We start from the raw sequence: 14,439 nt of genomic DNA on the forward strand, positions 1-14,439 counted from the left end.
CGGACTAGAGTGTGTATTTTGGATTTTGGGGGGGTGAGGGGACCTTGGACTTAAAGCATAAATTGAGTCCTGGTTTTTCTTCTCTTCCACCAAAAGGGAAAAATAATTATTCAGTCACCAAACCCTTTCTACCCTTGCCTGCAGCTCAGTGTTCTTTCTGGGGTACAGATTTAGGAAGCAGACCAGGCCCTGGGCATGGTGCTAGGTGGGCAATGTGCCCACCAGAGCCTGGGAGCCAGACTCTTGGCCTAACCTGTGCCCACCTCTCTGGGCTTCTTTCCACATCTATAAAATAGAGATATGAAGTCCCACTCCCTGGGGGCCACCTGCTGCATGTGGTGAGTAGACTTTCCTGTTTGTTGACAGATGGCTCATGGTCACAAAGTACTTTTGCCTTTAGAGAGATTTATTTCAGGATTCCTTAAAGGATCAGTGTCTTAATAGTAGTGACTTGTAGGATGGCTTTAAGATTCTGGGGTGGAGGCTTGCCTCCTAATGTCCAGCTCTCACTCTTCACTGGTGACAGACCCCTGCCAACTTGGGTATCCTGTCCCCAAAACTTCTCAGGCCAGAAACCCATGTCTAGTTTGAAGAATTTCTTTTGGTAAAGGGGTTCTTTACCCTATGCTATTTGAAGTCTCTTCCCAAGGATGGAGCCATAGTGGTAATGTGAGGGGGTGTACCCAGTCTTTAAAGACTGGCTGCCAGGGTTTCCCCCACCCCCTTACTCATGAGCAGAGCACCTTGGAAGCTAGTCACTTCTTTGAGTCAGGGTCTTCTCCCAGTGTTTCAGGGAATGTTGGGAGTGTGGTTCCTGGGGCAAGAATTCTCCTCAGATGGCTGCAGTTGTTAGGCCTTAAGGAGGCTGTGTCAGACTAATTTCTGATGCCAATAATAGTATACTGCAGACTGGACAAGTTTTAACTGAGAGGTTTATTTTGACTTTTGATTCTGGAGGTTTAAGGTCAAGGGCCTGAGTCTAGTAATGCCCTTTTCGCTGACAGAATCCTAAGGAGGTTTCTCATGACAAGAGAAAAGAAGTGCATGTCTGCCTCCTTCCTCCTTCCCCTCTCTTTTCTTTTCTCCGTCCCCAACCCCGACTCAATCATAGGGTGCCATCCTGATGATCCTGCCCAATCCTAATCACTACCCCCAAGGCCTCAACTCGGAACACCACCATTGGATTAAGAGCTTACCCTCTTGGGCTGGGGAGATGGCTCCATCAGTAAAGTGCTTGCCAACCTGAGGACTTGGGTTCAGATCCCTAGCACTCATAAGAAAGCCAGGCATAGCTGCGTGAGTCCTTAATTCCAGTACTGAGGAGTGGGGACAGGAGGCTTCCTGGCGCTCACTTGCCAGCTAGTCTGGCTGAATTGCTGAACCCCAGGTTTAGTGAGAGACCTTGTCTCAAAAAATAAGGTGGGGCCACCCATGTATATATGGCAGCACTGACTGGACTTAGTGGGTTATCAAAAAGGGACATGTAGTTGGAGGGGTATGATGGGAAGTTAGTGGGGAAAATGGGTGGTAGAGGATCATATTTAATTGTACAAATGTGCGAAATACTCAAAAATTAAGGTAAGTGGGGGCCAGTGAGTTGGTTTAGTTGGCAAGAATGCTTGACACCAAGCCTGATGGCCAGAGTTTGATCCCGGGAGCCCACATGGAGGAAGGAGAGAACCAACTCCAGAAAGTTGTCCTCTGACTTCCTGTGGTACATGTGTGCATACATGTGATCAAGTATGTACACACATGTACACACACATGCACACATAGACTCACACCTATCTTTTAAAAAAATATTATTTTTATTTTATGTGTCTGAGTGTATTGCTTGTATGTATGTGAGTGCACCCATGTCGTGCAATGCCATGGAGGTCAGAAGAAGGCGTCGGATTCCCTTGGAACTGGAGTTAAGGGTGGTTCGCAGCCGCCATGTGCTTGCTGGGAATTGAACCCAGGTCCTCTTCAAGAGCAGTCAATGCCCTCAACCGCTGAGCTCCCACCTACCTTTTTAAAAAAAATATTTTTATTTTATGTGTATGAGTGTATTGCCTGCGTGTATGTCAATGCACATGTGTCGTGCAATACCTGCAGAGATCAGAAGAGGAAATCAAATCTCCTGGAACTGGAGTTACAGATGGTTGTTAGCCACAATGTGGGTGCTGGGATTTGAACCTGGGTCCTCTGAAGAGAGCTCTTAAAATCCCTTACAATGAGAATTGTATTTCAGCACAGATAACTTGAGAGACATACTCAGACATATTTAGAACCATTAGAGTCCATTCCAGTGTATTCCTCCCCTTTAACAACTGGCAGACTGAGGCCCAGAGATGGGAAAAAATACCCCATCCTTGCCTGGCGTGGTGGCACACACCTTTAATCCCTACACTTGGGAGGCAGAGGCAGGCTGATGTCTGTGAGTTCAGGACCAGCCTGGTCTACATAGTGAGTTCTAGGACAGTAGCCCCTGTCTCAAAAAAAAAAAAAAAAAAAAAAATCCATCCTTACTATATTAGTAGTGGTAGTTGTGGTGTGAATTTTAGGACATTAGATACCCAGGCCAAAGGCCTGCCACATTTCATTCACCAGGTTCTGATGTGGCTAGAGGCCTGGTGAAGCCAAAATGGAGGACATTATCCAAGAAACACAGTGGTTCCTTTGGTGTGGGAGCCTTCTCCACAGAGAGCTCAGAGCACAGAATGCTCAGGCTATCAGCAAATCTGGGATCCTTAGTCCAGGCCTGGAGAGGAGATCCGTGCTACCAGCGAGGCCCAGGCATGCTAATACCATTCCTTCTGTGTGTTTTCTAGTGTCCGCCAAGACTTCGATGTCCCTACTGGCCATCTTATTGGAGCGCATGGATACTGCACACAGGTCAGGAGATGCTATGGAGCTCACAGTTGGGAAATCATGGTTCTTCACCTTTGTGGGTCACTTCCTTCATTCTTTGTCCCTTTGAACACCCTCCAGGCAGCTTCCATGTGCCCACTTCCTCTGGGCTTCACTGTCATCCTCATGGAGACCTAGAAAGAAAGCTCAGTTTAGCTTTCACTCCTGGTGTGCTTCCTGTGCACTGACTGTTTCTGGAGCCACGAGGATGCAGAGGATATGAATGCAGATCCAAGTGCTATATGCACGGAGCCCAGGCTATAGGGAGTGGGCCCAGCATGGCTGGTGACCAGTATAGCAGTTGTGCACCACCACACCTACAGAGGGTGTTGTCTTTACAACTGCTCTTCCCTCTGCATCTTTACAAAGAGGTCTTGTTTCGGGCAGAAGAGACCCTGACCTTGCCTGTCATTAATGTTCCTGTCAGGTGATGCCAGCAGAGACCTGCTCAAATCCACCCTAGTGAACATCCAGACAGGGAACTTCCATCCACACCTTTCCTTGTATACCAAGGCTTCTGAGAGTGGCCATGTGGGCCACTGTGACATCTAGCCCTCTCTTTGTTCATTCAGGGGACAGAACTTACAGTCTTCTGGCCCAGCTAGGACCAGTTTTTCTAAGGTTTTGACTCATTGATGTCCAGTTCTGGAAACCTAATTGGGCCCCATGCAGGGTCAATTTGAGGTCTGTGGTGTGTCAGATACCCGCAGAGGGGTAGGGGCTTGGCTACCACCCTCTTCCTGGAAGAAAGCCAGGGAAAAATGGCTACTTTCCTGGCTGCCTGGTGGCCCTGCCCTCCTCTGAGTACCTGTCTCCCCTGTGGAGCTTCTCTTTGTGGAAGAGAGAGGTGCTGCCCAAGGGTGTTGTGGGAGAATCAGGTGGGGGGCAGAGACCAGGCCAGCATCATCCTTTTCTAGGTTCAAGTCTGGTTTTGCTGCACTCACAGGGATCTGAGGCTGCTGCTTCCCTTTCCAAGCTTTAGTTTCCTCATTTGTGGAAGAGACAAAGCAGATCACGGCTGCTTTGCTTTGATTTGCACACCAATCCTAGGGGATCATGTTGAAGAGTTGATTCAGTCTCAGGGGTAGGTCTGGGGCTGGGGCCGGGGCTGAGGAATATTTCCTCTTCATTTTATTTTTGTTCTTTTGGTTTTTTGAGATAGGTCTTTCTATATATTGACCTCCATCTTCAGCTCTTCCAGCCTCAGCCTCCCTAGTGCTGGGATTACATGTATCTATCACTACTCCTCTCTGAGACTAAACTTCTACTAGGCTCCCCCAGTGGGGAGGTGTTGCTGATCTGTTTGAAAAGCCCATTACTTTGAGTAGCAATTGACTGGACAATGGCTAAGCTTTGCTACTGTGAGATTTTTATACTGAAGGGCAGGAGGAGTGTGGACCCCCTTTCCCTATGGCAAGACTTCCTGCTGGAAGGAATGTTCTGAACACATCCAGGTGGAAGAGCAAGGGCTTTCTTTCTTCTTGAAAACCAGATGGAAAATCTTCCTGCCTAAGAAAACGACTGTACTTTTCTTAGTAGCCTCTGCCCCTGAGGTACAGTATCTTAGAGCAGATATTTCCTCCAAATTCTTTTCGCATTTCCTCTGCAAGGACACAATGAGGCCCCTCAGTGTCTCCTTCCAATAGGGGCCCCTTGGTGGCCTTCAGTGAGGCCTCTTTAACTGTCACTGGGGCAGGGGTGCTGGTGTCAATGGAGGGTTTATTAACCCCGGACGTTGTTTTCACAATTCAAGGGAAAATACTTTTGTGAACTCTGGCCTGCAGCACGTAGGCTGGGTTAGGGGTGGCACGGCCATTCCCATGGACTGGGAGACAGCTGCCTGCCGGCTTGTCTCACCAGCATCATCACCCCTGCTAGGGCTGCTTACCTGAATACTAAGGCTGGGTTCACCAGAATCCTTCCCAGGCTGGTCTTTGGAGGCCACTACCTTTCAACTTGAATCTTTGTCTAGGCACAGTTGCCATCAGGGTAATGCAGGGTGGAGCAGATGTCTAGACCCAGCAGATGTGGGTGAACATTTGGCTCTGACACTTTCTGCCTGTGTGGCCAGGGCAAGTCCTTTCTCATCTGTCAGGCTCAGTTTCTCCATTCCTAACCAGAGATGGGACCCAGGAGTGTCTCACATACTCTAGGGCCCTTCTCGCCTCAGTGATCCAATGCAGCACAGCTGTCATGAGCTGGAGCCTGCCAGAGGTGCATGCCACACTTGACACTGCTCCTAGTTACACATTTGCTGCCTGGCAGCGTGCTGGATACCTAACATCCCAGGCAAGATCAACAGTGTCTTCTCGCTGCCCTCTCTGTCTCTGCTCCTCTTTCCCTCACCTGCTGTCCTTGCCATCCCTGTGTGACCCTACTAGGAGTACGCCTCAGTGCTACAGTGTGCGAGATTGTCTGTGAGATGTACTGAGTCCTCTAAGATGTTATAATCGGGAGAACCTGGGTGAAAGGTACACAGGAACTCTCTGGACTATTTTTGCAACTTCCATTGTGCTTAAAGACATTTCAGACTTTAAAAAGCTTATTTAAAAACACTGTCTTTCAAGACTCACCTCAAGGTCACTCCTCAACAAAGCTACTCTCACTTGGTTATGTGGCTGTAAGTCCATGTGGGCCAGGGAGCACTCTGTTCATACATTTTTATAGCCCCACTCATATCCTGTGTTGGGTTTGAACCACAGAGGCACATCCTTGACAGCCCCCTCCCCAGGATGGCCCCAAGCATAGCACTATGCTGTATCCACCCAAAGATCCCTCCCATACTAGGACATAGGACAGGCTCCTGTGTACAGTCTGTGCTGTGGTGTGTACAGACTGCTGAGTCCCTCGATTGCTGTGATGGGAACCGTTGGCAGATTCCCCACAGAGCCTGTGGGAAAATCGAATCCCTCCTGTCTCAACTCTGCCTTCTGTCTGGCTCCTTCCTTGCTTTCTTTCCTCCTCCACCCATTTTCCCTTGTTCCCAGCCTCCGCTTCACCCTTCCAAGCCTGATTCAGAAATCTGACGCGGCTTCCCTCTTTCTCATCAACAGGAACTTGTCAATCTGCTCCTTACTGGGAAAGCCGTGTCCAATGTTTTCAACGATGTGGTGGAACTGGACTCAGGGGATGGGAACATTACACTCCTCCGAGGCATTGAGGCACAAAGTGACGTTGGCCTCCTATCTCTCTTTGAACACTACAATGTATGCCAGGTACCCACTTACTCATGTGCTCCAGACCCCCCAGCGCCTACCTCCCTGGATTCATGAGATGGAGGCACATGGGGAAAAGACAACTGGGCTTCAGTTCCCAGATCTGGCTGAAAGTTCAGGTCTGGCCTAATACAGGGCAGCCGGGAAGGAAAAATGAGTTTTCTGCCCATGCTACATGTACTTCCTTCAGACTCCAAACCAGCTGATTTTGGGTTCTAAGAAGTATAATCTAAAAAGGACTTAAGGGGTTTACAATGTAGCTGTGTATCAAAGTGGCTGCATCTGGGGTATGTGTGTGTGTGCACGTGTGCTTTATCCACCATGCCTTCACAACCAGGAAGCAGGGACTCACCCCATGGGGGCCCCAGAGAGTGCTAGGTGAGTGGCTTTTCAGGGTGGGAGGGGGCTGGGATTTTCATCCCACTTTCCTGCATGACCACATGTTTATGTATGCTATCCCTTGTTCATGGACCCTATCTGGGTGACACCCCTAGCTTGTAGAATGCATGTGTGGGTTCCAAACACCCCGGGAGAAGAGAATAAAGGCAGCTTCTTCCTGGTGGTGCTGGTGTCAGGAATGAGGGCAGGGATATGACCTCATGGCCAGGGAGGAGACCCAGTGCCTTGAGTGTGAGACCCTCTAACAGTCATCAACCTGACATTGCGTGGACCAAGCAGGTGAATGGGGTAAGCTTGGTCAGCCTTGTATATTCTCCAGGCTAACCAGGAACCCTAGTTTCTTTCTGTGTCCAGGTTGCCTATTAAAAAATAAACCATTTTATTTGGTTAATAGAAGGCAACTAATATAAAAAACAGCCAAGGCCATCCTTCCTTCAGCATGAGGTAACTGTTGGAGAAACCAGGCCCTACAGCTGTCTCCTCGCAGGTCCCTTGAACTCGCACAGCCATTTGCTGGCCAAACCTTGGAGTGCTGTCCCCTTCAGTAAGTGGATTTTTTTCTCTACCACAGCTCACTAAAGAGGGAATTCTAGACGTTTCTTTCTCTGGAGCTGGAAAGGCTGGACCATGTCTTCTCCTTCCCCTGAAGCCTCAGGCAGAATGTAGTAGTTCAGGCAAAGTGCTTCCTTCCCCTTCTTAACACCACCTTTCTTCCCTTCTGTGTGCAAGGTGCTAGGGCTCTGTATCAGTCACATGGGACAGAGGAGCCCCAGGAAGATTGAATACCCAAGCCTAGGCCTGAATTGAGCCAAGTCTCTGCCCTGGCCTGGCCCCTCCACTGGGCATGAGGAAGACCCAGTGTTTGACACCTTTATCCTGAAATCCCACCTCCCATCCTGTCCCTTCACTGAGACCAGTGCAATCTTTAAAAACATAGATCTAGTCACACTATTCTAAGCTCAAGATGCTCTGGTGCTCTTCCACCTGCCAGAACTGGCTGCGTGATCGCCTCTAAAATTCATGTGTGAAGTCCTGACCTCTGAGTGGGACTATACTCAGGGATGGCATTAAGGAGGTGATTAAGTTAGAATGAGGTCACTAGTATGGCCCTAATCCAAATGAGAGTATCATTAAGAGAAGAGATTAAGACACAGACCCAATTGAAGACCTTGTGAGGCGGAGAGAAGACTGTCATCCATTAGCCAAGGTGGCCCCAGGATTTCAGACTGCTCCAGAACTGTGAAAACCTAGGTTCTGTTGTTTAAGCCACTCGGTCTGTGGTACGGGCTTTGGCTGCCTGAGCAGGCCCTCCCAGAGCTTTCCCTGCCCTCTTCTCTCAGCCCTCCCCAGGCCTTACCACTTTAGTGTCACTCCTACCTCTGGACTTCATGTCGCCTTTACATGATTCACCATTTAAAACCACCACAGAAGGCCAGCAAGATGGCTCAGCAAGTGAAGGCACTTGCCACCAAGCCTGATGACCTGAGTTCAAGCCCCAGGACCTGCATTGGGGAAGGAAAGAATGAACTTCCACTTGTTGCTCTCTGACCGCTACAGAGATGCTAGGCATGCGTACACATACACACAAATTTTTTCAAAAACGTCTTTTTAAAAACACCCCTGAAAACTCATGCGTGAATGCCATGACCTATTTAATTAGAAATCAATGTGAGTCAAATGAAAACCATTACTATAATGTTTTAAAAGTTTAGTAATAGAAGCCAAGTGTGATGGCAAATGCCTTTAATCCCAGTAGTCGGGCAGCAGAAGCAGTTGGATCTCTGTGAAATTGCGGTCAGCCTGGTCTACTTATCGAGTTTCAGGTCAGCTGGGACTACTACAGGGAGACCCCCCCCACCTCGTCTCAAAAAACAAACAAAAAAGCAGTTTAGTAAGATGATTGTATATAACACAAAAGAATCAAACGCATTCTTGATATGGACAACACAGTATAGAAAATGTGACAAAAAAGATCCTTTTCAAAAATGAAGCAAAATGTGAAAATACCAGCTAATAAACTTGACCACAGTTAGGCAAGATTTTTTCCATAAAATGATAATGGCTTTGCTGAGCTGCTAAAAGATCAGACAGAAGAACATATCAGGCTCTTGGACAGTAAAATTCAGTGCTGTAAAAGTATTCCTTTTATGGGCTGGAGAGACGGTTCAGAGGTTAAGAACACTGGCTGTTCTTGCAGAAGACCCAGGTTCGAATCCCAGCACCCACATGGCAGCTAACAACTGTCCGTAACTCCAGTTCCAGGGGATCCGACAGCCTCTTCTGTCCTCCGCAGGCATTGCACGACTCGGGTGCACTTATCTACATGCAGGCAATACACACATACACGTTTAAAAAAAAAAGTATTCCTTTTACTAAACTGAACATTGCAAGCCCTGGACAGGGCTGGGCATGTACCTCAGTGGTAGAGCACTTGCCTGGCATGCTCAAAATATAGGCTCAGATCTCAGTACTTCAAGGCCAAAAGTCCTAAAGGGTCTTTTATTTATTTATTGCACATTTTTTATTTATTTAATAACCACATGATTAGAAGAAGCATTTCATTACAGCTTTAACATATTCAATAACAATTTCCAGAGCAAAGATACATCTCTTTCAAAAGTGGCTGTAAATTTTTAGGTTCACAGTTGAATTAATACAGTTATACAATATTGAACTCAGTATAAACCCTGTAAGACATAAAATTGAATGAGTTTTTAACCTTTAAGAAAGATCTCCATTTCATTTTAAAATATACTGTTTCCTACAGAAAGACTCATTTTTAATGCTACTAACACTTAGATGTTTGCACATGTGTCTCTAATCTCTATGTATCTGATTATTATTAGTCACAGTCAGTTACACTCGGATCCTTGGCACCAGAGTATGGATATAAAGTAATCAGGTAGATTTCAATGGTAATGTTTATCACCTTTACTAATTAGCGTGAAGTAAATTTTTATGCTTTCTCCTCAAATATGTCATTTTTTTATTGGTTGGTTTGTGTGTGTGTGTGTGTGTGTGTGTGTGTGTGTGTGTGTATCATAGAGAACATCCCAAACAATGTTATTCATCTATATACACACTTCCCAAATGTCACCCTCCCATACCCCCCCCACTGTATCCCTGTCGCCAGAGTTCTCTTGGAGTCTCTTGCATTATCAGACAAACCATATCATATATTTTATGTGAATTTATTATAGTTTATATCTTGGGGGGGGGGGGATGGAGAAACTTACAGAGACTAATGCCTGGCACCCAGCTCTGCGCAACAGGCTAACACGGTTCCAGATCGCTTCCGTGCCCTCCCACGGTCTCTGTTAACTTTCACCCATGCATCTTGTGCGCACAGTCCCACTCCAGGTTGGTAAATGCCCCTTCTTGCAATGCGGGTGAGACGCCAGGGCCATCTTTTCTCCATGTCCACCGCTGCTCGTTCCCCACACCTGCCACCACGCATTCCTGGAGGGCAGCTCGCAGCTTCCATCACAAGATGGTGCAGAAAGCCCCAGTCAAATCTCTGCAGCAGGCCCCGCCCCTTGGAGGAAATAGTTTGGGAGACACTCCACCCCTTTCCTCTGCTCTTACAATTTTCCTGCCTTGGTGCCTTGGAGCCTTGGAGCCTTGGAGGGGGTGATAGATGTAGGGCAATCTCTCTTGTATCATAGCGAGATAGTGATTTCTTGGGCTTCCCCATTATTTGTCTTTAAGCTGTGGCCATTGATCTATCTCAGTGGTGTTTCTTCTACTATAAAGACAAATGGAAGGAAGTAGACACATTTAAACAAACATGAATGTAAATACAAATGTCTAGAAGATATCCCAGTAGGTGTACTATATTCATTAACACACCCCTAGGAGTAGGCCTTATCCAATTAGAAGTTTGTCAGTTGTATGTATGTTGGTCGAGCCATTATTGCACTTGCAGGCATTGCTTGGCATGTCCATAGCATGCAGCATGCAGGGTCCATTGTTCAGTAGAATCATAGGGGATCCTTTCTTCCCCAGCCATCTGCATAGCGCCTTCTGGCAATATGAACATCATCCATCCAGTGGCATGGAGTGTTTTGGCTTAGTCTCAGTTCCATCTCTTCTTCTCCTGTGCTCACAGCATGCAGTGTCTTCAGCAACGTGGCATTACCAACCTTTCTAGTGTAAAACCGACATTAATGGAAGTAGCCTTGGTGAACCTCTAGGAGGACCTCTAGGCTCTCTCTGACCAACAGCTCATAGTGGGGCAACCCACCCTGGTACTGCAGATTTTCTTAACAGTTGTATAGTTTGGGAGTCTCTGACTTCATCTTACCCAAGCATAAAACTCCCAAGAATCTTACAGCTATAGCTGGCCTTTGCTTCTTTGGATATCTTTCAAATGGGTTTTACATCTGTAAAACACTCCGAGGAAGGTTAACATTATATATTAAATCAATCATAAACAAGGTCTCATAGTATGGAAAGGTTTTGTCCATTTGTATTAACTGTTTTCTCAATAGTTCCTTGTTAGGTATCATAGCATGGGTACGCGGCATTAATTTGGTCAGCTCTTTACCACTTTTAGTTATCCCTTTGGAGTCATTTCACACTTGGGGGATTTTACATGGAGTTTCTATGAATTCTTTTATTCTTGATACACTTACAGGTGTTGGATCCAGTTGCCTGACCCTGCACTGGGCTAAGGAGTCAGGCGTCTTGTCCTGTCCCCACCGCAATTGTTGGTTCCCTGAGTCAGGCAGGCCCTGGGTCTGCCTCCTGACTGTAGCTATATCTGTCATCACCCCATTGACCACACCTGGTTGCTGGGAGAAAACTTGGTGGGAAAAACTGCTTCCACCCCTAATATAGCCTTTATCAGAAGAGAAAAGCAATTTCTTTAATCCTAGGGGATTCTTAACCACCCGTGTACAGTATTTATCCTTTGAATGTCCTTTGTAAACTGTTCTTCTGGTTTTAAAACCTTTCAGAAATGCCTTAGTACCAAATTTGGTTTTCTATCAGTTTTTTTCTGTGGGAATTTGGCCTTGACATAAGTCTTGCCACATTTGTCTTCAAGTAACCCAAGTGGACCATTTCTTCTGTCTGGTCCTTTTTATAATTATTATAGGGTGTTCGGTTATTTTACGGACATGTTTTACATGCTGGTCAGAATCATTCAGATTTGCCAAAGCCTCTCTCACTTTACAAAGATCTTGTCCCATCAAAGGGCTTAGTAAAACCATTAAAGCCCCATACCATTCTCGAGGTCCTAATTGAATTAAGCTTTCCTTCATTTCTCCATCACAAGATAGTGCAGAAACCCCTCCCCAGTCAAATCTTCACAGCAGGTCCCACCCCTTGGAGGAAACAGGCAGTTTCGGACACAAGCCCATATACTCTGTCATCCCTGTTACTGTCTACTGTCTTGTTGGAGCCCCCAGACTTTCCCCAGTGCTTGTCCATCCACTGAATCTATCAGCCTATCTAGAGATCCTTGTTTTAGGAAGATCAGCTGTTCCTCCTTTTGCAGCAATCAGCTGTCAATATTCCTTTAGATAAGATTGGCATCTGCTGTTCAATTTCCCAATTCTATGCTGGGTTACTGTCTGGGAATCTCTTGGGCCACCCTGGCCAACAGCTCAAAGGAAAGTATCTCCTGTCTGGCATTGTTTCTTATTATGTAGCCTTTAGCTATAAACATGGAATCTTAAAAAATTATATTGACCCCTTTAATCTTTGGTTATACTTTCATTTTGGGTGTTTAAGACCATACAGTTGGCCCAGATCAACCAATTTATTTTTGCTCTTTAGGCCATTTGAGGATCTGTTCCTCAGGGGTGACATGGGCTTGGGAGGAGTCCCTGGCTCCTTTCTTTTGCCAGTTCCATCTATGTGAAGATAAGTCAAAGGTCCTGCTCAACCATGGCTGGCTTCACCTGGAAGCATGGAGAAAATGTTTCCTCTGTGTTCACCCTCCTCTTTGTAGATTGGACACTGGTTCAAGTCCATTTGGTGGGATCTCCATGGCCTCCTTGATCAAGAGGACAGGTGAGTCACCAGTTACAGGACATTTTGAGAGATGCTCATAGTCCCCTGGAACTTAGTTGACCTAGAAGGGCAAGGAGCAAAAACTGTCCTTTATATCCCTCTGACCAAATTAGTATAGGCCTCAAAGTATGGCTATTAAACATCCAAGGTTAGTTACATCAGTTTGGTACTTTTAATTACCATGTGCCATGTAGATACAGCTTGGGCAATGACCAAACATTCTCAGATAAACCTTGCCTAGACATATATTCCTTGATTTAGTTGTATGTATAATTTGTCAGTAGGCTGTTGGACTAATATGGTTCCCTCTGTTTTTTTTTTTTTAAACTAGCTAGTCATTATTTATCTCTTGCATTGTCTAACCTTTCCACCATTTTTCCCATTTTTCCCATTTCTCCTTAATAATACCCTTCTCCTATGGTCACACCTCTCTTGAGCTCCTTCTTTCCCTTTATTCCCTAGGTTCCTTGTATAATCTTCTCTCCCCCTCCCCTTAAAATAACCTCATTTTTATACCTATCACCTTCTGAATAATGCCTATTTCCTACTGTTCTTCTCTTTCAGATTCTTTCTTTTCCTTTACTTCCCTGGTTCCTTTTCATCATCCTGGTTCCTGTAGTTATGTCTGGATACATATATACTTATAAGGATTTGGTGTAGGTTCCACATATGAGGGAGAACATATGTCGATTTTTTTTCTGAGATTGTGTTACTTGTTACTTCACTTAGTGTAACACTCTCTAGCTCCATCCATTTACCTGCAAATTTCATAATTCCATCTTTTCTTACTGCTGAGTAGAACGCCACTGAGTAGGTGTACCACAGTTTTATTAACCATTCATCAGTTGAGGGACATTTTAGGCTGCTTCCATCTCTTAGCTATTGTGAAAAGAGCAGCAGCACACATGGATGTATAAGTATATATGCAATAGGATGAGTCCTTTGGGTAGATGTCAAGGAGTGGTATAACTGGGTGAAATAGCAGGCTTATTTCTAGTTTTTTAAAAGTTTTCCCCATTGCTTTCCATAGGGGTTGCACAAGTTTGCAGTCCCACCAGCAGTGGATGAGTGTTCCCATTTCTCCACATCCTCTCTAGCATTTGATATCGTTTGTTCTCTTGATCTTAACCCGTCTGACTGGGTTAAGATGAAACTTAAAGTGGTTTTAATTATCATTTCCCTAATTACTAACTTTGGTAAACACCTTTTAAGATGTTTTTACCCATCTTTATTTCTTCTTTTGAGAACTCTCTGTTCAGTTCCTTAGCCAATCTTTTGATTGGGTTGCTTCCTTTCTTTATTCTTTGTTTTTTGAGTTTGGTATATATTCTGGATGTTCAACCTCTGTCAGATGTGTTGCTGGTGAAGATTTTCTCCCATTCTGTGGGTTTTCTATTCACTTCATTGATACTTCTTTTGATGTACAAAAGCTTTTTAATTTAATGGGGTCCATTTTTTTTTTATTCTTGACCTTGTTTCCTGAGCAATTGATGTGCAGTTTAGAAAATCCTTTCCTACACCTATATCTTGTAGGTTATTGCCAATGCTTTCTTCTAACAGTTTCAGAGTTTCAGGCTTCACATTGAGGTCTTTGATGCGTTTGGAGTTGACTTTTGTGCAAGGTAAAGATAGGGGTTTAGTTTCATTCTTGTACAGGTGGAGATCCAGTTTTGCCAGCACCATTTGCTGAACATGCTGTCTTTCTTCCAGTGAATGTTCTTGGCCCCTTTGTCAAATATCAGGTGGCTAAAATTGCATGTACTCATATTTGTGTCTTCAATTTTGTTCCATTGATCTATGGGTCTGTTTTTGTGCCAGTACCATGTTAATTTTATAACTCTAGCTCTGTAACACCCCCCCCCCAAGCATTGCTCTTAGTGCTCAGGGTTGCTTTGGCTATCCAAGGTCTTTTGTG

General features: G+C 45.5%; 1 protein-coding gene across 2 annotated transcripts in view; it reads left to right on the forward strand.

The window, feature by feature from the left end:
* Mindy4 (MINDY lysine 48 deubiquitinase 4) overlaps positions 1-14,439 on the forward strand; it is a 152,848-nt gene that overhangs the window by 116,103 nt on the left and 22,306 nt on the right. For both annotated transcript variants that reach the window (XM_008827521.3, XM_029560838.1), the window contains exons 14-15: positions 2,814-2,877; positions 5,946-6,107. In XM_008827521.3, the coding sequence (XP_008825743.2) occupies positions 2,814-2,877; positions 5,946-6,107 (226 nt within the window). The remainder of the gene's footprint in view (positions 1-2,813; positions 2,878-5,945; positions 6,108-14,439) is intronic.

The sequence above is a fragment of the Nannospalax galili genome, unplaced genomic scaffold (genome assembly GCF_000622305.1).
Source record: "Nannospalax galili isolate Female #2095 unplaced genomic scaffold, S.galili_v1.0 scaffold132, whole genome shotgun sequence".
Taxonomy (NCBI): Eukaryota; Metazoa; Chordata; class Mammalia; order Rodentia; family Spalacidae; genus Nannospalax; species Nannospalax galili.